This window comes from Acanthochromis polyacanthus, chromosome 19 (assembly GCF_021347895.1).
Source record: "Acanthochromis polyacanthus isolate Apoly-LR-REF ecotype Palm Island chromosome 19, KAUST_Apoly_ChrSc, whole genome shotgun sequence".
In the NCBI taxonomy this organism is placed as follows: domain Eukaryota; kingdom Metazoa; phylum Chordata; class Actinopteri; family Pomacentridae; genus Acanthochromis; species Acanthochromis polyacanthus.
Window position 1 is genome coordinate 1430523 of NC_067131.1, and position 26085 is coordinate 1456607.

At 42.9% G+C, this 26085-nt stretch overlaps 2 protein-coding genes across 9 annotated transcripts in view; one reads left to right on the forward strand and one right to left on the reverse strand.

Moving 5' to 3' along the window:
• The window catches only part of rpl38 (ribosomal protein L38), a 1167099-nt gene that overhangs the window by 582732 nt on the left and 558282 nt on the right, over positions 1-26085 (reverse strand). Inside the window, exon 1 of one of the 5 annotated variants that reach the window (XM_051939344.1) lies at positions 21060-21070. The exons of the other annotated variants lie outside the window; for them this stretch is intronic. The gene's annotated coding sequence lies outside the window, so the exon portion shown is untranslated. Of the gene's footprint in view, positions 1-21059; positions 21071-26085 lie in introns of those variants that run through there. 5 annotated transcript variants of the gene reach the window in all.
• The window catches only part of sdk2b (sidekick cell adhesion molecule 2b), a 349966-nt gene that overhangs the window by 299836 nt on the left and 24045 nt on the right, over positions 1-26085 (forward strand). For all 4 annotated transcript variants that reach the window (XM_051939309.1, XM_051939311.1, XM_051939310.1 and 1 more), the window contains exons 20-37: positions 325-423; positions 4145-4336; positions 7454-7575; positions 7701-7810; positions 9623-9773; positions 9865-10102; positions 11228-11343; positions 11515-11704; positions 12989-13087; positions 13675-13869; positions 14414-14615; positions 14952-15055; positions 16348-16418; positions 16987-17116; positions 18411-18467; positions 19185-19286; positions 21029-21144; positions 21536-21722. In XM_051939309.1, the coding sequence (XP_051795269.1) occupies positions 325-423; positions 4145-4336; positions 7454-7575; positions 7701-7810; positions 9623-9773; positions 9865-10102; positions 11228-11343; positions 11515-11704; positions 12989-13087; positions 13675-13869; positions 14414-14615; positions 14952-15055; positions 16348-16418; positions 16987-17116; positions 18411-18467; positions 19185-19286; positions 21029-21144; positions 21536-21722 (2481 nt within the window). The remainder of the gene's footprint in view (positions 1-324; positions 424-4144; positions 4337-7453; positions 7576-7700; positions 7811-9622; positions 9774-9864; positions 10103-11227; positions 11344-11514; positions 11705-12988; positions 13088-13674; positions 13870-14413; positions 14616-14951; positions 15056-16347; positions 16419-16986; positions 17117-18410; positions 18468-19184; positions 19287-21028; positions 21145-21535; positions 21723-26085) is intronic.

Consider the following 26085-nt stretch of genomic DNA (forward strand, 5'->3'; position numbering starts at 1 on the left):
GCATCTCGCAGTAACACATCCTTCGGGCAAGATCTATTATTCATGCAGAACGAAGTTGTAGAGAAAGTGCTAATGAATGAGTATACTCTGCATCCAGCCGGGATCATCATAATTGGGACGTAGTTCCCTTAGAGATTATTGGCTGAGCTTTAAAAACTCTTCATTTGCCTGTAATGACTTCAGTTTCTCAGCAATTACCTTGATTTTTAAACACATTTAAAGTCTTGAATAGTCAAAAGTAGAAGATTTATGGCTACGTCTAGCTGCCAGGTGGCTTATTTTTCTCCGTCGGTCTTGCTCATTATTCTTGTTGTCCCTGTCCAGCGCCAGGCGCCGTGGGTCACCTGAGCTTCACCGAGATCTTGGACACCTCGCTCAAAGTGAGCTGGAGCGAGCCCAGCGAGAAGAACGGCGTCCTCACAGGTATACTCGCCTCACTCCCAAATTATACTTTGCAGACGGGTAGCAAGAGGTGAGAAATAGCAGTTTGCCCAAGGTGGTATTTGTCAGAGTTCCTGTGAGAAAAACCAATCGCATAAGGCGGCACTAAGGTGGAAACTGGAAGATTTTGTTCTGTGCTGCGACTACTTGACCTCATTTAGCGAGCTGAGCCCAGGAGAGGTGTACTATTGTTTGTTGTTTACTTTATTTGGGTCATGCACTCGCTATGGCTCAGACTAGACACCAGCTATACTATGATAGCGCTATGCATTGCAAAGGAAAAACACTCTCTCCTCTTTCAAGCTGTGCACATGATCTGCTGTGTAAAACTGGGTGTTAATATGCTTTAATTACACTCCTGAGACTCACTCTGCGGAATGCCTAAGTGAGTGATGCTTTGTCTGCTAAATATGAAGGTTACTCACCTGAATTTACCTGCTTCTACATCACTGCATCACAGTACTAACTGTCTTGAGAAGTGCAGGCTGGACTGTGTGAGTGGTAGCTTGTTCTGAGTAATATCATGCTTATTTCTGATGCTTCTTCAGTTCACCGATAGCACTGCTAGGACTCCCAAGCAAGTTCCATTTACTTTGGAGCCTTTTCTCTGAACATTTTGATGCACAACATGGCTCAAAAATGGCACATAGTCCATGGAAAATCGGTATCTCTTGACCCATGTTGTGCATCAAAGGGTTAAGTTGCATACTACTCTGCAGGATATAACACCTTTATGTTGCTAACACAGAACATGTTATCCTCATCCAAGCTCAGCACGCGATCTGTCTCCCTGTTAGTATGCCTTAATTGCACTCCTGAGACTTCCTGCCGTGGGATGCCTATGCGGGTGATGCTTGACCGGGAGGTGGGGTCTGCTAAATACCACGATTACGTACCCGAATATACCTTCTTGCACCCATTGCATCATTTAATCACAACTCTAGAGACTTGCATCCAGGTGGCATGGCCAAGTGGCACTTTCATGGGTGTCAAGTCAACTTCCAGAGGGTTCAAGAGTGAATCCCAGCATCCCCAGTTCACCCATAGTCCTACTAGGGCATCCAAGCAAGTCTGACTTACGCTGGAGTCCTTTCTTTACATCCACATCCATGGAATAACCTCTCCAGTAGTTCTAGAAAAGTCTTTGCCTGTTGGGTTTCCTCATGCTCCCGTCCATTGGAGCAACCTTGGTATCGATGTGCTACAAACCCTCCACAGACCACCTCGATCAGTCAGACCTTGCACCAGGTTGACCTCACTTACTGAGCCCAGCACTAGAGAGCTGTTTCTTCTTCATATTATTTGCACATCAGACACCTAGCTTACCTGCAGCAGTGAGACAGCACTCGTTAGAAAATAATATAACATCTGAGAGGAAATATTGCATTGCAGGAGCAGCTTCTGGTCTTCCAAGCTCTGCACATGGTTGTTGTGTAGCTGTTTACGGTGTTTTAATTGCACTCCCGAGACTCGCTGCTGAGATGCCGAGGGATGCCCGAGTGAGTGGTGCTTCTAGAGGAGGTAGAATCTGATAAATGTGAAGGACATACATGCCTTGAAATCAGCCATTGTAGAGAAGTTTGCAAGAGATGTGGGTGGTTCAAGGTTCTAGTAGGCCTTTAATGTGTCTGTCTGCTGTTATGCATAAATTACTTACTTTAGACATGTCTTTTGAGGTCATTTTATGTCTATTCGTGGGCATTTTGTTCATGTCTGTGTGGTTCAGTGTCTCTTTATTGTAGTCTCTTTATGGTGATTTTGTCTCTATAGTAGTTTATGTGTCCTTGTGGTGGTTTTATGTCTCCGTGGTCATTTTGTGTCATGTTTTCATGTTTTTGTGTCTCTTTGTGATGGTTTTGTGTCTCTCTGTGGTTGTTAAGTGTCCCTTTATAGTAGTTTTGTGTCTCTTTGTGATGGTTTTGTATCTTATCGTGGTAGTTTTGTGTCTCTCTGTGGTTGCTAAGGCTCTCTTTATAGTAGTTTTGTGTCTCTTTGTGATGGTTTTGTATCTTATCGTGGTAGTTTTGTCTCTCTCTGTGGTTGTTAAGTGTCCCTTTATAGTAGTTTTGTGTCTCTTTGTGCTGGTTTTGTATCTTATCGTGGTAGTTTTGTGTCTCTCTGTGGTTGCTAAGGCTCTCTTTATAGTAATTTTGTGTCTCTTTGTGATGGTTTTGTGTTTCTCTGTGGTAGTTTTATGTGTCTCTGTGGTGGTTTTGTGTCTCCCTGCAGTTGATCTGTCTCTTTGTAGTAGTTTTGTACAACACCTCCACAAGCTTGAGCGGTGAACCCCAGTATCCCCGGCTCACAGCTTAGATGCCGTGCAGTCATGTGGGAGCCCAGGCGGAGCCCTTTCTCTTCATCCTGAGCCGCTGGTGCTCCTCTCCAGCAGCTCTGGAGAAATCTCTAACTGCCAGTCGCCGGCCTTTCCCTCGTACTCCCATCTCCCAGAGCGGCCTTGATGTTGATTTGACTACAAACAAACCCTCTGCAGAACAGACCCGGACCTTGCAACTGCTTGACCTCATTTAGCGAGTCTGGCACAGGAGAGCGGCTCTCTTGTTTGTTGCACTGCTCCGGCCAAACACAATAATATACCACTGCAGCAGTGAGACAACACTTGTTAGAAAATAATACATCTTACATGAAATATTGCACCGCAAAAACATAGAACATTGTCTCCTCTACTAAGCTGTGCACAAAAAGGCTCCTTTCCCAAGACATTTTTCAAGTCTTTTGTAATCATAGAAGGAGCTGGAATGAAGTTCTGCACAGTACGATGATCTAGCGGGCAAAATCGCAGCCCTTAAATTATTACGGATCTTAAAGAGCAATAAAACAAAGCACATTACCCAAATTATGCAACAGTCAAAGCTGTTTCCTCTCAGGTAGACCATTAAACACCATTTCTATCAGTAACTGCACAAAGAGATATCTGGCTTTTGGTTAAATTAAATTCTAATAAGTATTATCAGACAATGCAGTCTTAACACATTACGAGCTTGTATCATACATCCACTCACCATCTGTCTGCGTACATAAGGACTAATTTGTTACAAAGATTCTTCTGTCATATTATACTTTAATCTGTTCTGAAGTATATTTGTACATTCATGTGCAGAATAAAAATTTCATGTCACCAGTCCATGAATGTTTTTGCAGAATACGCTAATTAAAGATGTTTCTGGTGCAGCGCTTCGTTCTCTTCAGACTTGTCGTGAAGAACACATGTCCAACAATGATATTAATGTGCAAACATTTGCAAAGGTTAAGGTTTAGCAGCGTATTGTAAAGAGTTTTTCCATTTTAATGTGCTGCACGCTCCCAGGAGACAAACACTGACATGCCATGTGAAATTATTGATTTGGCAAGAAATGCTGCTTAATGCTTTATGCAATCACATGAAAAGAGCTGCTGGCCAAGGAGCAAATTGCATTAACTTTGAGAGGGTGAGCGTGTGTGTGTGTGTGTGTGTGTGCATGTTTTTGTGTGTGCACGGGAGTGGGCGGAGGATGTGTGAGTGCAGGGAGGTATAATCACAGGCTGATTTAATTTGCTATATTCAATTTTTGATGAAGTTAATTTAATATTTCTGTTAGCTTGCCCCGCAGCGTAGAGCTGAGAGACGCTATTGTCGTAAAGGTGCTGTCGGATTTTCCCTGAGAGAGTTCTCTGTCGCTGCTAACCGCTCTCTGCCGCTCTGCAGGTTACCGCATTTCGTGGGAGGAGTACAACCGAACCAACACCAGAGTCACCCACTACATGCCGAATGTCACCTTAGAGTACAGGGTCACCGGACTCACCGCCCTCACTACCTACACTATCGAAGTGGCAGGAATGACCTCCAAGGGCCAAGGCCAGCTGTCTTCATCCACCATTTCCTCTGGCGTCCCACCAGGTCAGTAACCAAACAACAGTGCTGATAGTTATGAGCCAGTAGACCCAAATTAGATGTCAAAAAAGCAGTAATTTCAGAATCCCTTCTCTAACACATTACCCTCCAAATCAATTTCATGGTTCTCACAACATTACGCCCTCGAAACTAAACTGTACACACATTTAAGCATTTAACGGGTTATAATGCTCATGTTGGTTTGTGGGATCCGTTAGACGTCAGTTAACAGTTCTGTCTTGAAGTGGAGGAGAAGACGTCTGTTGGAAGCAGGTAAAAAAAAGGACAAATCTAAGAATCTCAGTGACTTTGACACGAGCCGAGTGGTGATTGGTCACAGCATCTCCAAAACTGTAGATCTTGTGGGGTGTTCTTGGTATGCATTGGTTGGAATCTACCAGAAGTGGTCTAAAGAAGAGCAACCAATGAAGTGAAAGCCCAATCACATCATAGCTCATGTTGTATGGAGTCCATGCTGACCTCTATCGGCTGAAAGCCCTACGATGGACACATGAGCCTAAAAACTGAACTATGAAGCAATGAAAGCAGGCGGCCTGGTCTGATCATGGGGATGACCTGGTTTGTATATTTGAGAAAGAGATGGCAGCAGGATGCACTATTAGACAAAGTCTGATGCTCTGAGCAATGTGTGCTAGAAAACCTTGGGTCGTGGAATCATTTAGGTGCTACGATGGCATGTACCACCTAGCTTAACATCGTTGTAGGCGTGTAGACCCCTCCATGGCAATGGTAGTCTTTTAGTAGGATAATACACCCTCCCACACAGCAAAAATTATTATGAATATGTGCATGTTGGCCTCCAAATTCCCCAGATCTCAATCCATGGAGGCCCCACTATGACCGAACTGAGGAACAGGACCAAGAGTTCAGAGTGTTTGTTTGGCTTCCAAATCCTCTAGATCTCAGTTTGTCCAATCCATGGAGATCCCACCTCACAACAATTTTCCCTGTTGGCAGTGGCCTCTTTCAGCAGGACAACTGTAATAATTGTTCTTGAATGGATTGAGGAACATGACCAAGAGTTAAAGCTGTTGACTTGGCTCCTAAATTTCCCCAGATTTCAATCCAGTCAAGCATCTGTGGGTGTGCTAGAGAAATGCCTCCCCACCATGGATGGTTTGAGGAACATAGAAAGAGCTGAAGGTGTTGACTTGACTTCTAAATTCCCAGATGTCAGCCCATTCTGTCCGTGCAAACCCCACCTGACAACGATACAACCTCCAATAGCTGTTCAGGAATGGATTGAGGAATGTGAAGTAGAGTTCAAGGTGCTGACTTGGCTTCCAAAGTCTCCAGATCTTAATGTGATCAAGCAAATGTGAAACAAGTCCATTCCACATAGGCTCACCCTCAGATGTTCCATAACTTAAATGATCTGCTGCTGTCCTGGTGAACCTGCTGCAGTTTAGACATCAGATTGTGCAGCATCTTTAATCTAACCTGCCCGCTAAATGCCCTCCCTCACCCTCCACGTCTCCAGTTCGTAGCACAGGCTTTCTACTGAATGTTTTAAATCTCATCTGTCAACATCACCGCTGTTAATTTTTCAGTATTTCTGCAGCACCCTCCAGAACAACACAAAACATTACACAACCGTGTTCGGAGGCTGAGTGGTGCTCGTTAAATGTGGACTGACAGTGGAGTGGCCCTTAAAGAAACGCTCTGATCACGCTGTGTTCTGTGGATCCTCAACAGTGATGTGACATGTTGTGAAAGTAAATGAGCATATGGTTTCATGGCACCTACAAAAAGCAAAATAAAGCACCGTGGGATGGGAAAAACCTGCCTTCGTCCCGACTGTTCTGTTCTCAAACAACATGCTCTCACAGCGTCATAAATCTTAACCAAGCTCAATTAAATCTCGAGGCAAACTTGTGAGATTCTACCTGTGACTTTCTTTGGTTTCTTTAAGTCGTCAAATCCAGAAAACAGCTGGAGACCTTCACTGAACCTTTCACATGCTGAACGCCAGACACAATGAAACCTGACCCCGGTCACCTCATCTAGGGGAAGAAACCAGGCAAAAAAAAAGAAAAAGAAATAAATAAACGCCCCGGCAATGCTCATATCTGGCCCACATCCACCACATAACAGCTCCCGCGAGAGCATTAAGGACAATTACAGTGTTTAATGACTTCATATTTGCAAAACTGGGTAACAGAAACACAGTGCCCACATCAATTACAAACGGCTGCATTTCGGAGCCTGTACATCTGTGGAACCTGCCGGATGACAGGCTGTTACACTGAGAGCGGCCTTTAGTGCAGCAGTTACAGCCCCCAGAATGGCAATTACTCCCATTGTATATGAGTAAAGAAAACGCCCGAGCCTGCGACCGTACCGCTGCGATCCCCGCCTGCAGCAGCCTCAATAATCAGTCATGCAAATAATTTAGAGGTGGTAATTTCACCGCGACACATGTAATCTGCATTTCATTAGGACTGCATACATCCGCATTTAAGCAATCTTGGAAGGAGGGGGAAAAAATTGCTCAGTGTTGCCCATGGGAGTGATTCTATCTTTTTAATATTAGGCCACTCTAATGTGCCACAGTCTGAGGTTAATGTGGAGGATTCAGGTCGGGTTTTGGAATTGGGATGTGGCATGTAAAAACACTGAATTAATTAGTTTTTCTATACATACCTGCCTAAAAACATTCATATACACAAGAAATCCCCCTCCTGCTCTTCTTTGACTGCTCGTTTCCCCCTCCAGGATTACGACTGTGTCTTTTTTTTTCTTTCTTTCCAGCTCTGGTGCAAACAAGCAGGATATCAGATTGAATGGTACCTCCAGATAACTGCAGTGTAATTGACATTCATGGCATTGTCTCCGTCTGTGTGCCGTTTCTACGCAGCCTTCTCCAAAATCTTATCTGCTTTAGCTGGAGTTGGGAGGAAATAAGATGAGATTAGATGGAAACTTCACCTGTGTGCGGTATCTGTGCCGCCACAAGAGGGCGCTGTGGTAGATGGATTTATCCAACTGAAGCCCGAAGCATTAGTACCCGGAGCAGAAAGAGAAAATACATCTGCAGTAGTGTCAGTTTCTTGTCTTCTGTCATTTTTTGTCCAGTTCTGACTCTTTGCTGTCTCTTCACAGAGCTCCCTGGTCCTCCTACCAACATGGCAATCTCTAATATTGGCCCACGATCCGTCACCTTGCAGTTTAAACCTGGATATGATGGCAAAACTTCCATTTCCCGCTGGCTGGTGGAAGCCCAGGTGAGGCCAGAACTGAAGCCCTGATTCTCCTAACGATGTGATTTTGCTTTTGAGTCGTCTTCCGCCAGATTTTCACATAAATTCAGTTTAAATATTGAATATGAGTGTTAATATCTTGCTCTCAGGTGGGTGTGGTGGGAGAGAATGAGGACTGGGTGATGGTCCACCAGGTGTCCAACGAACCCGAGGCTCGCTCCTTAGAGGTTCCAGGTCTCAACCCGTACACCTTTTACAGGTACATTTAATGAAACATTAAATAAAGCACATAAACAAGACGTCCATCTACAGCATGCTGCGTTAGTATAACCCTATCTCTGACCCTGTAGAGCAGAATAGTCTCCTTAGGTGTGGACTTGCTCATGTTTTTCCAAGTTTATTCGAGGTAACCTTGTTCAGACTGTGATAAACAGCAGATAAGGTGTACGCGTGCTTCAGCATCCCACCTAATTTCAGCACATCCCAGGAGCTTATCTGACTGTTTTCCTCGTGTTTGGATGCCAGATTGTTGTTGAAATTTTGTTTTTTATTTTCTCCAGCGTGTGCATGATCTTTATCTCGTCTGCTTGTTTTCCGTGATCACATCCAATAAAACCAATTAACACTTCAGTGAGGCGGTTCCCTGAAGAACCACAGCAGCGATCGTTCTCATCATCCAACATCAGCGCCGCCACTTTACATTTCAGTAAAGTTAAATGCAAAAATTTGAGTTATTTTGCATATTCAGGCTGTAATGCAGCAACAAAAAAGAAGTGTCCTTTCAGCGTGTTCGTGCTGTATTCGTATTCGGGGCTGTGATCTCGCTGAGATGGAATAAGCCTCATGTAGGAGGATGCGAGCGCTGCAGTGATGCTGATGATTCCGAGTTCGTTTCGAGCTGCCGCATTCTGAGTCGTTGTTTCGGTTGAAGTTAAGTAGACACTCTGCAGATTGTAATAATATCCTGACACGTAGAATATGAATAAAAAATAAAAACAAAGCTGGGCTCATAGGAGATTCAGGAAATCCTTTGATTTTCATGTATATTTTTGTAGGGTCAGATTTTAGCTTTGCATTTATTTTGATGATCTCCATAGTTTTAATGCTGTCAGCTCTCAGCCGTAATATTTACATTATTTGGGTTAAGTTCTGTAATTTCTAACACTGTAGGGTCTTAATTATATTATTGTATTAGTTAGGTTATTCTCCATAATTATAACACTACAGGGTCTCAGTTTAATGTGTTGTCGTCAGGTAAAGTTTTTATTTTGTTATTATTATTATTATTTTTCATCTATTTCTGTCATGTAATTGTTTTTTGTATTTCATTGTTCATTTTGTTTTATTTTCCCCCTTATTTACTTATTCCTGTATGTATTTTATTTATTTATTTAGTATTGCTACTAATATTGTAGTTTTTACCCTCCATTTGTCTTTCGTTCCACTTTCTCTTCATAATTTGGGCTTTTTTTTTTTTTTCTCTGGTGTTGTTGTACACTTTTATTTTTTTATTTTTTATTGTAGCATTTTAAATTATTAATATGTAACTTACACTGGGAAAATGTCATCAAAAATAACCCAGTATGTAAACTTGTTAGGTTAGGTTAAATCATTTTTTTTATCCCTTCATTTTATTTTATATTATTTTTATTTTATTTTATATTATTTTACTATAATTTAATATTATTTTATTTTATTTTCGGGTTTTAATTCCTATTATGTGAATTACTTAACACTCTTCTTAACCCCCAATCAGCAATTTTTTTAGGTTAAATTGTCTCATCAGTCATTATTTATTTGTTTGTCTTTTTACCTTCCATTTTTCTTTTACTACTATTTATTTTATTTTATATTTAATTTTTTGTAAGTTTTAATCCCCAGAATGTAACTTATTCAGCTAAAATCACCCCATAAATGCCACTCCAGCCTCTCAAACTTGTTAAACTGTAACATCAGTTCTAATCTGTTTTGCTTTTTACTAGAAACCACTTTGGTGCAGCAGCTGCTTCTTTAAATGTGCTCCATAAACAAAATAATGACCTGACTGAACTCGTCTGAATCCAAACTCCAGGTTCCGCATGCGCCAGGTGAACATAGTGGGCTCCAGTGTTCCCAGTCAGCCCTCCAGGAAGATCCAGACCCTCCCGGCTCCTCCTGACATGGCCCCGGCCAACGTCACCCTGCGCACCGCCAGCGAGACCAGCCTCTGGCTACGATGGATGGTAAACAGGAGCAAACCATGAAGAACTACCCGAATGAGAGGAGTCAGGCTGGTTTTGATGCTCCTTTTCTCCCCCGTCTCTCAACATTTAGCCTCTGCCCGAATGGGAGTACAACGGGAACGCCGAGCAGGTGGGCTACAAGGTTCAGTACTCCCGTGCAGGCTCGCAGGGCCGGGCGCTGATCCACGTTATCGCCGACCGTCTGGAGAGAGAATTCACCATCGAGGACCTGGAGGAGTGGACCGAGTACGAGGTCAGGGTCCAGGCTGTCAACGGCATCGGGATCGGGCCCTGGAGCCAGCCGGTCAGGGGCCGGACCAGGGAGTCTGGTGAGTTAGAGTCCCATCCGGCAGCACTGGACGAAGACGAGCAAACTGCACTGCATTAACCCTCCTGTTGTCCTCATTTACAGAAAAAAAATATTGTTTCCTTGTCTGAAAAAAATCAAAAAATTCAGCCAAAAAATTCCCCAAATTCCTGAACATTTGCAAAACCTTCAGGAAGAAAATTCCAATAATTCCTTAAAAGTTTCCCTTAAAAGTTTTATTTTAAAAAATCCCCCAAATTTGGCAAGAAAATTCTTTTCAATACTTTCAGAAAATGAGTAAAAATCATCCAAAAAAATCCTAAAGATATCTAAAGTGATTACATATGTATCAGTAAAATTTCAAATGTTTTCTTTAAGAACATTTAAATAAAAATCAACCAAAATCTAGCAAAATTCGATGGATTTTGTTTGATTTTTTTGTGAATGTTCTTAGGAAACGTTGTTGACATTTCTTTTTTCCAACAAAAAATGTTTAAAAAATGCTCAAAAATCAGAAGTTTCACTGTGAAAATATAGATTTTTTTCCCCTCATTTTCAAACTTTAAAACGGGCCAATTTGACCCACTGCTGAAACAGAGAGGTGCAGAAAAGCTCCAAACATATTCTCTCAAATGTCACCAGAAATCAAAGCACTTTTGCTTAGTCGCACCATCTGTGTGGAATATCTTGACCACTCGTCATATTCCAGGTAACAGCCACACAGTATACGTTAAACTCACACGCCATATGCTGCACATTGTTTCCTGCTCCCAGCCTTTTTTTTTTTAGACAAAGACGTGCTTTTCCCTCCTCGCTTCTGCTTTCGTATCGCTCACCAGACACCGGGCAGAGAGGAATGGAAGGAAATTGAGAACACATGGACTCAAATGTGGAATTCCTGTGCTCTCTGTTTCTTTTCCACGCACACCAGCAAATTCTTAGGAATCAGGCATGATGTCCGAGGACGAGTGCCAAGCAGAAGAAGAGCTCTGTTCTTGAGCTTTACTGTGTGCATGAAATACCCAGCAGGCGATCGGTCACACTGCTTCTCTGTTGTACACCCCCAGGAAAACTACACACAGGGAGAATGACAAATAATTTTTTCTGAATGTATTAAAAAGGTCTCCCTTTGTCTTTATGTTTTCAGTCCCCTCCAGTGGACCCACCAACGTGTCCGCCTTTGCCACCACCTCCAGCAGCATCCTGGTGCGCTGGTTTGAAGTCCCAGAGCCAGACAGGAACGGCCTCATTCTGGGCTACAAGGTCTGTTTGTGCTTTTTTTTGTTGTTTTACAGCGATTCTCCGTTTCAGTCCAGGACCTCTAATTAGTCTGCTGAACTGTCAGCTGTTTTAAAGCAGTATACAAAGCAGCATGGTGGCTCTTTATGAGTTTCCCCTTAAGCTTTGCCCCGCTCTGTCTCCTCTCTGGATCAGGTGGTGTATAAAGAGAAGGACTCTGACAGCGCCGTTCACTTCTGGACGGTGGAGGGAAATGCCACCCACAGCGTCCAGCTGACCGGTCTGGGGAAATATGTGCTGTATGAGATCCAGGTTCTGGCCTTCACCAGGATTGGAGATGGACGGCCCAGCTCTCCACCCATCCTGGAGAGGACTCTGGATGATGGTAGGAACATAACCCTGAGCAACAATGAGGAGTTACAGTTATGCAAGAAAAACAGGAGGAGAATTAAAATCATTACCCAACGAAATACATAAATTAGTATTTTCTCATCTTTAAGTTTCAACCTTCTGAACCCCTCGTTGTTTTGCTTCTGGGCTCATTTTTCATTGAGATCTAAAGTCCTGTACCTCAGTGGAAACAACACAACCATGAATAGAAGCAGAGAAAACTCAAAAACATCGTTTATGTGATATAACACAAATATAACGCCGCAATGTATCTAAAAAAAGAGACAGTAAAAAAGGAATTTAGTGCCCACAGAGTCAGTGGTGACTCTACTGTAAATACTACGCATATTTCACTATTTACATTTTTTATTTCTCTTCATAATTGTCTCCTATCTGCGCTGTGTAAACACAGCCTGCAGTTCAACCCAATTCAGCTGAAAAGTGGCTGATTTTTCGTCTCGTCTCTCAGTTCCAACTGAGTCACACACTTACACTACCGTTCAACAGTTTGGGTTCATCCAGATAATTCCATGTTTTCCATGTAAACTCCCACTTTTATCCATGTGCTAGCATAACTGTACAAGGGTTTTCTAATCATCAGTGATCCTTTCAGCACCATTAGCTAACACAATGTAGCATTAGAACACAGGAGATGTTCCTCTGTACCCCTATGGAGATATTCCATTAAAAATCAGCTGTTTACAGCTACAATAGTCATTTACCACATTAACTATGTCTACACTGGATTTATCATTCACTTAATGTTATCTTCAATGAAAAAATTGCTTTTCTTTCAACAATAAGGACATTCCTAAGTGACCCAAACATTTCAATGGTGGTGCAACTTCAGAGTTTTGCAGGAAAATCAATTTTTTATTTTTTATTTTTTTACAGAATCTGGTAACTGGGGAATACTTTACTTTTGTCTCATTTTAAATTAAGACATGTAGAATGAAGTGATTTTGATAAAATGTCACAATAAGACTGAACCGCACCTCACATATGATTAGTTGAGAAAGTTGAAAATGCAATAATTCTTGCCGTTTTTACCTTTTCCAGCTCTGATTAATACTTTAATTTAGACATTTATTTGAAACCTGACGTGCTTTCAAACTTGCTGGCAGGTTTTGGGGTTCAGATTTTTGAGGCTATGTTTTTTTTTTTTTGACATTTTCCAGACAGATTTTCTTTACCTCCTGTAGCCTAAATGGTGTGAAATTTATGTTTAGTTTTAAATGATTTTTAGCCCCCAAATTGGTATATTGTTGCTTGCTTGTAGTTCCCGGACCTCCGGTGGGTATCCTGTTCCCTGAAGTGCGAACCACCTCGGTCCGGCTCATCTGGCAGTCCCCCGCTCAGCCCAACGGCATCATCCTGGGTCAGTAAGGCACAAAATCCTACCTTCCTTGGAAATATCTTGTTTTATTTCTTGCCTCTGTGTCTCTTTTGTTTCATTGTGATTAGCAAAGTTCTTTCAAACTAGCAGATAGTGTGAAAAACAGATTTCTTCCCTTGAAAGCGGTGCAGCGCCGGGCCCACAGATGCAGCTCCTGATCACTCCCAACATGCTTTCCTAATGCGTTTTTTTCAGCTAAATGGACGAGGCGATATTTGTTGTGGGAAATCAAATCTTGTTATTTTCCGGCATCGCAGTAAAGGGAGTTGGATTCCCTTGTTAGCTAATTGGGGATTTCCTCGTGAGCGTTTGATTCATTACACATCTGTCGGATAATTTAGCTTAAACCGAACAGTCAGTGTGACAGACCCACACGGTAGCGCAGGAGCAGATGCTGCTGGAATCATGTCAGAGGAGACAAAGCTGTTTTGTAGCACAGCTTGATTTCCTCTTATTGTTGGAACACAAACAACACATGCTTCCGATGGGGAAAAGACACGTTTGAGCCTCGATTTAATTCAGCTCCACGTCAAGAAGTAAGGCTGTTCGTCTTGTCCTTTCCCTTGCAGCCTACCAGATCACGTACCACCTCAACTCCACCAACAGCAACACGGCCACAGTGGACGTCCTGAACCCCAGCGCTCGCCAGTACACCGTCACCGGCCTCAAGCCGGAGTCCGTCTACGTGTTCCGCATCACGGCGCAGACGAGGAAGGGCTGGGGCGAGGCGGCCGAGGCTTTGGTGGTTACCACGGAGAAAAGAGGTAACCGTGTGGAAGATAAGCTACCATGCATATGAAAATAAAAAAGGTGCCTCTGCTCATGCTGTTTTGCAAAATGAAGTGCTGTAGTAACAGAAAAACTAACGCCGTGAGCGTCCACAGGTGCGCGATCGCGGTAATGACACTACTTGTAGCGAGCTGTGCAAAGCCTTCATGGCACTTAGTTCATCTCCAGTTAACAGTTCAGTAAGCAGATGTGTTTTCTAAAGGAGTGTTTGTGCCCTCTGGGTATTTATTGGAAGCACTCTGATGGAGTTGTGAGAACGAAAACAGTCCATCTGCTTCCCTCAAGGCATGTTGTGGGGATTGTTTACTCTGCATCTTTCATTCCTCGGCTACTTTTCATTCCATCATCATCAGATTTTTATTTTTTTTTCCTCTCCGTGCACCGCAGCCCATGCAAATGTACGAAGATGTACAGGAACGTTTCTTTGTCGTCTATCACTTGCTGTAATTTACACACATCTTGAATTTCTCCGACTCTTCTGCTCCCTGACGTCTCGTTGTCTCGCTCTGCTTCTTCCAGCTCGTCCCCAGCCCACCAGCCGTCCCATGGTCCCTCAGAAGGACGTCCAGGCCCGCCAGGTGCTGCTTTCGTGGGAGCCGGGCAGCGACGGATTGTCCCCGGTGCGTTACTACACCGTGCAGCTGAGAGAGCTTCCTGCGAGCAACTGGACGGTCCACTCTGCATCCGTCAACCACGAGGCCTCATCCTACATCGTATCCAGGTAACAGTTTCTGGGTCAGTCTTCGTTCCCTTTGTTGCAACAGATGTTTTCCTGTTTGTTCTCATTAGATGCTTAGGATGGTAATAAATGGAACAGAGCTAGCTTCTCCCTGCTGATACCTTCATTTAAATATTCCCTCAGCTGCAGTAGCGCTGGGAAATCAACACTATCCTTATGTGGAGTGATGTTTCCAAGGCCTGGAACAGAAATGGTGCAAAGAAATCTGGCAAATGAGAAAATGTTTTTCCCGTTTCGGTTGTTGGTATCACAGTGAGCTCTTTCTCTTTAGTCAAGACTGATGCACTTTTTCCTGCTTTTTCCTTCCGTCCCCTGAAGGCTGAAGCCCTTCACCTCGTACCAGTTCAGAGTCAAAGCCACCAACGACATTGGAGACAGCGAATACAGCGAGGAGAGCGAGGCCATCACGACTCTACAGGACGGTAAGAGGGACAAAATGAGCAAGCATCTTTTTATCCACAGCATAAATATTTGCTGACTTGATGAGTACATTATCTTGATGTTGAAGAAATGGTTCTGTGCTTTTTTTTGCTTTCTTGCCAAGAATTAGATGTTGAATTTTGATACCACACACATATCTGTAAGAAAGTTAGCTTAGCTTAGCATACGACCTGATGTGAAGGTGGCTTGGATAGTACAAAATCCACCAACCAGCACCTTAAAATCACCTTAAAATCAGCTTTTAAACGACTAATGTTTTGAAGCTCCTCCTTGTAGATTCAGTCTATCGGGTCATTGGATCCATTGGAGGTGTCCTGTTGTGTCCAGCGTTGGGACTTTGGCAAGCTTTGGGTTTGGTTCCCAGTATATCACACAAACATTCAGTCAGACTGAGATCTGGGGAGTTTGGAGGGAAGCTCATCAGGTTTTTGTGCTGTAGTAAGGTGCTTTGTCCTGCTATGGAAGACCTCCGGCATTGGGAAGTTCCATTTCCACATGAGCGGGGGTGTTGGTTGGTCTGACCATGTTTAGGTGGTTGGTACGAGTCAAAGCAACACCCACATGAATGCCAGGACCCAAGACTTCCCAGCAGAATGTTGCATTTTAACAAGATAAGCCATGTGATTCTCCTAAGCTGTGGTTTGTACTCTATCAACAACATCTCAGTGATGTCCAGGTGTGTTTCCTGGTGACTGCAGTGGCCTCATGGAGACAAACTCACAGTGTTACCCTACAGATGGTTAAACACGTAACAGAGAATCAGCATGTTCCCACAATGTGGAGTCATTTCTTTGAAATATGAAGCTATTATGTGCAGCATGTTTACTGTGGCAAAGTCTCTGATATACTGTGTATATGTTAGGAAGACATTTATAAGTCTGATATTAACACTAAGCTGGAGACAAAAGTAAAAGCCTGAGGTATGACTTTGTTCTCTATCATGATGAAGAGTGAACTGGCCTTCTGTTGTAAAGCATACGCTGCTGGCAGAGGAACAGGTGAAGTCACATGTTCACGTCTGCAGCACCGTCAGACAAGAGGGTCGCGTTAAAATGTTGGCGAAAAGAACAAAAGCTTGCCCAGCGCTGCTTTACCCAAACTAGAGAAATGTTCCCTGTGCTGCTATTTCTGACTCATCCGTCAGCGGCTTCTCTTCCAGCTATTGTGTGTTTATGCTCCATGAATGCCACCGCACACGGCTAGATTTAGCGTCATGAATTGAGCACATTTTCAGGTCAATTTAGCTAATTTATCCTATTTTTCACCGCCTCAGCGCCCGACGAAGCGCCCACAATACTTTCCGTCACGCCGCACACGACGACGTCGGTGCTGATCCGCTGGCAGGTAAGAGCAGATTTCTGTTTTCAAGTCTCATTGTTTGCAAAAATCCATGATCCATTCAAATCTGAGAAAGTGGCCTGTAATGAGAGGGCCGTGACGGGGCTCATCCGGGCCTGTACTTACTGCCTGGTGCTGCACACTTTAACACACACTCTGTTTGTGTCGTAAAAAACACCCTCTCCCACACTCACACCTGAATTAGCAGGTCATAAAGAGGAAAAACAGGAGGCTCGGAGACGCAGTTTTACTTTTATGGAGAACACTTGTAGAGTTTACGAGGATCGAGCGGTGCTTGTTTTTTCTCCCCTTCTTCCCCTCTGGGCTTGCTCTCTCATGTTCAACCGTGGGGGGATTTCTCTGCATTACTCAACCCGTGGATGAGCTCAGGCAGAATTTTTTTTTTTTTTTTTTTGAAGCCTCTCCAGTGATGGTAAGTTAGAGAAAAAACACGGGGTAATAAAGTGGAATTTTACAGCTATTTAGACCTTATTAAAGCTGAAATATTGCTCTTCTCTGGCTTTTTCTGCAGCTTTCAACCTTAACTCCACTTTTTTTTCTTCTCGCTTCGCAGCCCCCCTCTGAGGAGAAAATCAATGGAATCTTACTGGGCTTTCGGATTCGATACCGCGAGCTGCTGTACGACCGTCTCCGCAGTTACATCCATACGCTCAGCAGTGCGTCCACCTGGGCCGAGCTCACCGGTGAGGAGGAACTGCTGCAAACACAACAACAACAAGAAATCGCACTGCACACCCACCTACAGCATCTTTGTTCAGGTTTAACATTCGGCCCAATCTGATCTCAGGTGTCCCGGACCGGTAAAATCACAGCAGAATAACCGATAAACAACCACAACTCCAGATGGTTCTACAAAAAAAAGACAAATAACACAAGCAAGACAGAAAAACACAAAATGACAAAAATAAGACAAAAAACACAAGCGAGACAAAACGACAAATACATGACACAAACCACAGAGGTCAGACGAAAAAACAGCAAAAACAAGACAGAATATTTCAAAAATGAGACAAACGACACGAAACAAAACAAAAAATTAGACAAAAAATTTACACAAACAGACAAAAAAACTACAAAAATGAGAAACAAAGCGATAAAAACGTAAGAATAACGACAAAAGTTAGACAAAAAAACAACAACAGGACAAAATATTACAAAAATGACACACAAAATGAATAAAGAACAATCTAGTATTTCACTTTATGATAAAAACAACTTGCCATGGTCTAGAAATGATTTTAAATGTATAGTTTTACTAATTTACAATCTGCAGTTAATGTCTTCTCTGGAGGTTTTACACTTTGAGGGCCGGATTGGACCACAGGCCGCATGTTTGACACCCCTAACCCTACACTATTTAATCCTGAATCAAATGCATTTCATCCTGCGACGCTTCCATCGGTGTGTTTGCATTTGTTGTATTTGTGATCCGAAATGCTGCAATTTGAATATAAAGAACTGTGATGAACCTTAAAGAAGCAACAGAAATGGCACATCAGAATTAATTGAGGAAAAAACAACTGCCACGTCTGCACTTTGAGCACATTCTCAGGACTTCTAAGCCGCCGTCACGCCTCATTATTCCTATGCATTCTTTAGGTGTCAGCAACACTATTATTTCCATTAGAGGGAAACTTTCACACCGGCCTATTCTGTTGCCAAGCTCTCCCCGCCGGTCCTGACACTTCGCAGCAAAACATTTCATCTTGTGATCGGTGGTTATCAGCTGAGGGCTATTATTAGGTTTACTCAGGAGCCACTCTGTTTCTACTGCTCGCTGCAGCTCGGCCTATAATTTTACTCTTGTCGAGTCATTGATCACTGTGATTGTGCGGAGGGTTTATGACAATGCTGCTGCCCTTCTCCACAATGACAATATAACACTTTGAACTGCTAATACCATTGTTCTGTCTGCTGCCTCCCTCTCATTTTACCTTCTTTTTATCACCCTCTTCTCCTCCTGCCTCCCCACCACAGCCCCCTACAGCATCCGAAACCTGAGCGACGCAACCCTGGCGCAGTACGAGTTGGACAGTAAGTTCCTGCTTTGTCTCCGTCTCTCACACAAATGAGCGCTCGGTGATTCCATCCCAAAGAAATCGGGTTTGAAAAAAAGCTTCTTTTTCTTTGTTTTTCCCTCTTGCATCTCACCATATGTCTCAAGTACCCTGCTGCCTCGAATAGCGATACAGGAAAAGCAGAGTGTCAAGGAAATTAACACAACATTTGGCTGCTTATAATCACATCGCGTCGGCACAAACATGTCTACCGAGGCCAGTGGAGCGCTTTGTACACACACATTCTTGGACACCGAGTACACAAGCCCGCCTAGTCCAACACACTCTTTCGGTTTGCACATGTCAGCTTATTTGGAAAAGCACTACAAAAGCAGATGGTCGCATATTTTCCCCGTACCTCCACGCTGCAGCATTCAGCAACCGCGCAATTACAATTTCCCTGCATGAATTTGTGACTGAAATAGAAAAGTGTTCTCAGGGCAGAGGTATTTACAGTAGAAAAGTGGTGTTGAATTCCTTGTAGCAGCATTGCAGGGGTGAGTGGGAAGCCGGTGAGGGATCATTATTTCACAGACTGGTTGGGGAACAAGGAGGAAATGTGTTAGATGCTCCGCTGACCTCCTGACCTTGTGGATGGGAAGACTGGATGTTCCAAACTGTGGATTTAAAATCTAAAACCAGTGTTTAAAATCATTCCAAACCTTGTATCCCCCATTGTTTACTTCTGCTGCAGAGCTCAGTAAACACAAGCGCTATGAGATCCGCATGAGCGTGTACAACGCCGTGGGCGAGGGTCCAAGCAGCCCGCCGCAGGAGGTGTTTGTGGGAGAAGCAGGTATGTCCGCTTTCTGCTGTTTGTAAACTTATTTCTCCACCCGCAGAGCCAGCGGATTAGCCTCCCATCTGATGAAGTGATCTCATTTAGAGGCATGCTAGGATTTTGGGTGTAATTTGTCTTTTCTGTTTGGGATGAAAAATTTTCTGCTTCAACTCTCTGAGTCCCAAAACCCACCAGGAGGTTTTCAAAAAGAACGCCAAAATTACAGCATTTACTGGAGCCAGAAATGGTAAAAACTCAAGAAATCATTGGATTTTTGACTCTTCCAACCAGCTGTGACGTGCCGTTCCTTCAGAAAATGTAATTATATTTCACTAAAATCAGTCAAATCCCCTGCAGGAGGTTAACATCTGCCTTAAAATAAATGAAAGGTGGTTGCATGAATGGAAAAACTTGATAAAAATGTAAAGAGGTACTAATTTTTAAAAGATTTCAAAAATGAAACATTTACTCTTTAACAGATTACGCGAAAAACTAAAAGAGATGCACTTTTTAGTGCAACCATGAAGCTAAGATTTTCTTCAGCAGCAACCAAGAGTTTTGTGACAGAAATTAAGGGATTTTTCAGCTAAACTAGGTTGAACTGCAGGCTGTGTTCACACATAGCAGATATAAGATGATATAGAAACAAATTTAAAACGTAAACAGTAAAATATCTACAACATGCAGAGCCAGAATGCTTTCTAGTGTTGACATCACCTGTGGACACTTGAAAAAATGTTGCACATGTAGTTAGCAGATTTTTAAATTTTTGCTTTTTTTCCCATAATGAATAGCTTCATAACTGTTCTATGCTGCATAGAAAACATTTTTGAGTTGTCTCTGTTTCTAGCTGTGGTTGTTCTGTTTCCATTGAGGTGTAGGATTTTATGTTACAGTAAAAAATGAGCATACATTTAAAACATGAGTCAGGAGTAAATATATTCAACCAAAATATAAACGCAACACTTTTGTTTTTGCTCCCATTTTTTATGAGATGAACTCAAAGATCTAAAACTTTTTCCACATACACAACATCACCATTTCTCTCAAATATTGTTCACAAATCTGTCTAAATCTGTGACAGTGAGCACTTCTCCTTTGCTGAGATAATCCATCCCACCTCACAGGTGTGCCATATCAAGATGCTGATTAGACACCATGATTAGTGCACAGGTGTTCCTCAGACTGCCCACAATAAAAGGACACTCTGAAAGATGCAGTTTTATCACAGCACAATGCCACAGATGTGGTAAGATCTGAGGGAGCGTGCAATCGGCATGCTGACAGCAGGAATGTCAACCAGAGCTGTTGCTGGTGTATTGAATGTTCATTTCTCTACCATAAGCCGTCTCCAAAGGCGTTTCAGAGAATTTGGCAGTCTGAGGCACACCTGTTCACTAATCATGGTGTCTAATCAGCATCTTGATATGGCACACCTGTGAGGTGGGATGGATTATCTCAGCAAAGGAGAAGTGCTCACTGTCACAGATTTAGACAGATTTGTGAACAATATTTGAGAGAAATGGTGATATTGTGTATGTGGAAAAAGTTTTAGATCTTTGAGTTCATCTCATAAAAAATGGGAGCAAAAACAAAAGTGTTGCGTTTATATTTTTGTTGAGTGTAAAAAGCCCAGAAACTGCTCGGGGTTCAGAGGGTTAAGCTGTAGTGCTCCCTGTTCACACTGTGAGTATAGCTGTGATATCAGAAAATGTCGCCTTTTACCGTGTGTTTAACTCTCTGATTGGCTGCTCCAGTGCCTACAGCTCCTCCCCAGAACGTGGCCATTCAGTCTGCAACAGCCACCCAGCTGGACGTGACCTGGGACCCTCCACCTGTAGACGCACAGAACGGAGACATCCAGGGCTACAAGGTCAGCTTTCATCATTTGGTTCTGGAGCAACACATTTCACAGGCTGCTTTTATCAAATGATTTAATAACACACAATTATACACCGTGTTCCACTTTTATCATTAGATATTTACATCATAGAGACTCACCAGAGACTGAATCTGTTTAATGTTAATCAGCACTAAATGGACAGTTTTACCCTTTGAGATAACTGTTTTCCACAGGGGCTTTCCATGAACAGTTCAGTCTGTTGCTCAAGAAAACATTTGCAGGGAATAAAATGAAATTGTGTCTTTCCCTTAAGGGAGTCTGAAATGGGACTGAGTTTTATAGAAGGAGAATAGCTGTATTCCCTGAGCAGCGTCTGAAGGCACGCTTTAATATTTATTTATGCCTGTGGTATTTCATGCAGATTTACTTTTGGGAGTTCCAGCGTAAGAATGAGACGGAGCGTCTGCGGACTCTGTTCATGCCTGAAGGAGGGGTGAAGCTGAAGAACCTGACGGGTTACACCACCTATATGATCAGCATAGCTCCCTTCAACGCTGCAGGGGATGGACCCCGGAGCCCCCCGACGAGGGGACGCACTCAGCAAGCAGGTAAATCTCACTCTGCGAGTAGATGTGTAGACGTTTTAATTGGTATAACTGACTGGAACTGCCAGGATTAGCGCAATCAAGCAAAGTAGCAGAACAAATATTTGGAGTGAATATCCATAAGCTGAGGACAAATGAAGCTTCTTAGTTCCTCTTGGTGGATTTGGGTTATTCCTGCTGCTCCACTCTTTCGGTTATTCCTGCTATCACCCTCTGTCTAAATCACATCACGCTAAGTTTCAGTGTCACTTTCATCCAGTGATCTATCTGTCTGCATAGTCAGCCCTGGGACACTGTTGTTTCATTTGACTGGAATTCCGTCGCTCATCTTCAAACCCGCTGATGAGCCATGCATTCCATCTCGATCAAATTTGGTTCTGGAAGCATTAGCATTGACAACATGAAGGTCCTTAGATCCTGTGAACATTGTTCTTGACTGCTCGCTGTTGATATGCTTCCCGAATTGCTTCCTGGTATATCGCAGGTGAATCTTTCCGCTCTGCAACTGCTTCCAACTCACTACATCAACACAGTCTCTACACTTCCTAAGTGCAGGAGTTGGTCAGCATTTCCGGTCCAAATCATTCTCCACACAGCAGGATCTGATCAGCCTGTGGTGGACCTGTCCCAAACCAAAGGACCAAAACACACAAAGATGTTGGGGTACATAACTGAAGATGCGTCATCTAGGGGTCACCTCCATGAACTAACATGCTGAACTCAGGATTGGAACTTCTAGTCCTACCGATGAATCTGAACCTTCATCAGTCCCTTCAACACAGCAAATTCCTGCTGCATCTGACCATCCAGCTCCGGTGTCCATGTCATGCACCTAATTACACAAAAGGACCAGTAAAATCCACCCCAGTATCAAACCATGGTTCACCCAACATTGCAGGTCCTCCTCGCCCTGTCACCAGCAACACGGACATGGGACAGTATCTCAGTCTGTAATGGCATCGCTCCAATCAACTGATGTCCACCTACAGTAGTTTTAGGGGGAGTTTAAACATAGAAAGTCTTTATTCTTACAGGGCTGGAAAAGACCAACAGAAAATCCTGTTTTGCCTGCATCCCTCCCTAACCTGCTGGCTGCTGTTTCAGTGTCCACCTCTTAGCATTTGAATAGACTGCATTGCCTAGTCTTCACTCCAAAGTCCTACAAGAGCAGAAAAGACCACTAGCATTAACCGAACTGCAGTGATTACGTCTGCAGTGTTCCTTCATGCTTCCATTGAGTGTACATATCAAGCCAATATCAAGACTCAAAATCATGTCAAAAATCTTGCCTCAAATGAGATTCACACCTCCTTATTGCAACAGCCTGAGCTTCTACATGTCAGTTTTATACCTCCTCTTATTCCTTTATCCTGAAATTTACACTCGATTTGTAAAGTCTTTCCATTCCCAAATCTTTGGGGCTTGTTCAGTTATCACCCACATAAATTCCCTTTTCAGTCCCTCTGCTTCATGGTTGAAATTTCAAAGGTTCAGAAACTTCTTTATTCCTTTGTCTCCTCTTGCTCTGCCCCGATAATCATCTTGTGTCTAAACCTCGGTTCATTCAACACTTCACAGACAAGCACTGCTCAGGTGTGGTTTAAGCCCTCAGCTGTACTCAGGTCTGTCCTTTAGAAGCAACTTCTGCTTCTGTGAAGTTCATCCTCCACTAATCAGCTGGGTCTCTAGTCATCTGCTGCTTTTACATCAGACCTTATTCTAACACTTAAAGTTCCCTCAGCTCAGCATGTATTGGTGACGGTTTCTCATTTCCAATCTAATTTGACACTCTCTGTTCTTGTTCCAACAGTCTTTCTGCTTCTGACTCTCATTCCTCTTTTCCTTTCCTCCAGACAGTCTCAGGCTCTCTCACCTCTCTCTTTGGCCTCTGAACCATCAAGCCAACCAGTATTGAAATTAACCATTTTTTGTGATATTTAAAGGTTAGAACTGTAAGACACATATTGAACAAATGAGAGACTTCCATTAATTTGACAAGAAGCACAAAACAGGACCTTTAAAATAGTAAAGAAAAAAGTGTTTTAGGCTTCAAAAGTGCATTATATGCATTTAAATGAGCAACACTGATCGTAAACGAAAACTTCAAGGGGGCACCTTTAAAATTAGTGTGATAAAACTGAAAACTGATTATAAAATGAGACAGAAATCATCATTTTGCTAGCATCAGTGCAACAGAATAAGTCAATAAAGATGTAGTTTTCTCACTCACATGTTCTCCAGCCAATCAGGCCATTGTTTTCACTCACCAGTCAAAGGCTCTAGCCTATCTGAAACGTTCATTACAGGATTTCTTCATCTCTTGGTGTCTAGGATGCTTTTGCTAGTCTCCATTTTTGTTGTCCAAATGTGATCAGTTTCAGGTTCGTGTCGTATCTCTGAGCTCAGTTTGTTGTCTGTAACTGCCATCTAACACAACATATCATCTTATCTCCACTAGAACTGAAACTCACCATGGTAAGATTACTTTATTTATTGTCTTTAGGGGTGCTGTCCTCATCTACTACCTTCATGATGTTGTTTCACACTCTCTCTTGGAGTTTACCCTCCAACATACTTATAAAAGATTTATTCACTCGCCTCCTGTCTCTGTACTTTTCGGTGAATATGGGTATTCCTCCTGCTCTACTCTCATTGTCACTTTTGTTTTCCTACATTTTTAAAATAGCACTAGATCTTAAGGCTCAAAGCCCAACATCAATGGTCTGTCTGTCTGCACTCTTCAAACCAGTTGGCCTGTGGACCCTTTCTTTAAATCCAGTGCATTTCTAGCAGTTCTGTCTCTCTTTCTTCCAGGCAACAGATCATACATCCCTCATCCTTCCCATCTCCACCTCACCTGAGAGGTCCAGGGTATCTCAGCGAGTTTCCATCCCCATCTGCTAACTTTTCTCCACCACCACTTCCGGAGGGTTCTGTCTTCATCTCCTACCTTCATCAACTAGGATTTTGCTCCATCATGCCACTTGCCACCCTCCAAAATACTTTGATTTAGCTCATTTCTTCCACAAACATTAGCTCTCTATTTCATACGATCTGTCGCTGTTGAACTGTGGTAACGAGACGACGCGAGTAAAGCAGATAAATGAGACCGCTTACATTCATAAATACGACATTCATTTGTCGTATTTATGCGCTGGTGGCAGTGCTGATGTTAGTTTGGAGAACCCGGAGACTTTTTTTGTCAGAGTGGATGAATCAGCCATGAGGAAAGAATTTGATGTGACGATGATGCAAATCATTGTTGTCAGCCTGCCAAACGACGTTAGCGGAACCACACACCGAGCATAAGGTTCTAATCAGTCCAGCCGTTCTGAACTCATTCGCTGAATCACGTGTTTTGTCTGAAAAGTAGAAGGTATGAAATTTTCCTCAGTGAGTTTTAGCTCCGCAGGCATGCTTTATTTAAAGAATAGCCCTGTGCCCTTCTTTCCTTTCTGTCTTTCTTTCGCCTTCTTCTTCCTCGGGCTCAGGGGACTCTCTGCTTGTATCCCCATCTGCAAACATGTCAAAACAATATTTATCTTCCACAAACTCCAGTGCGAAGGAACCCATTTTTGGTGTGTTTTACTTATATGTCTCAGACTATAAAAAAAGTGGAGAAAAAGAAGGTGTTGGCAGCTCCTTGGTCTCCTTCAGCGGTCACTGTAGTGAGAGGAGGAAGCAGATGACAAGCTGGAAGGAGGAGGAGGAGGGAGGAGCATTAGGGAGATAGTTATCCCATCTCTTTAGAAAACAAAGAGGCTTTGTCTTCTGCCGGCGTCTCAACTTCTGCTCAACTAGTTTAAAGACAACAGGCCAAAGTGTGTTTCAAGCTCAGTGGTGTCACAAGCTGAGCCGGCTGTAATGGGGTCTGGAGGCTCAGAATGGCCACTGTGACGGTGAACTGCTGTGACCTCAGTAATGTTGAGCCTTTTAAACTTTTTATAGTTTAGCAAAACTGTGCTGTAGACCAAATCAATGCAGCTCATTTTGTGAACAAGGACACAGGCTCGCTCTAAAGCAGTCAGCCAACGGATTTCAGCCGAAGAACTGCAACACATGCAGTTTTACAATTGTACATCTGGATATGCAGCAGAAAAAGTTCATTTTTCCAGACACACAAAGATTAAAAGAGCCTTAAGCAGCTCAGATGTTAAAATTTCCACACCTGTTGTTGGCCTCTAGTAACGGAGTTTAAAAAGTTTTGTTTTTGAGATTTTTCAAGATGAACTAAGAGCTGATTCACATGTATTCAAATCATTGTTTTTAAAAGGTTCTGTACACTTTCATACCTATTGTCCTTTGTAGATAATTTGGTCAAACTTATTCTGTACAGTTTTAGAGTTCTAATATAATGAAAATGTTA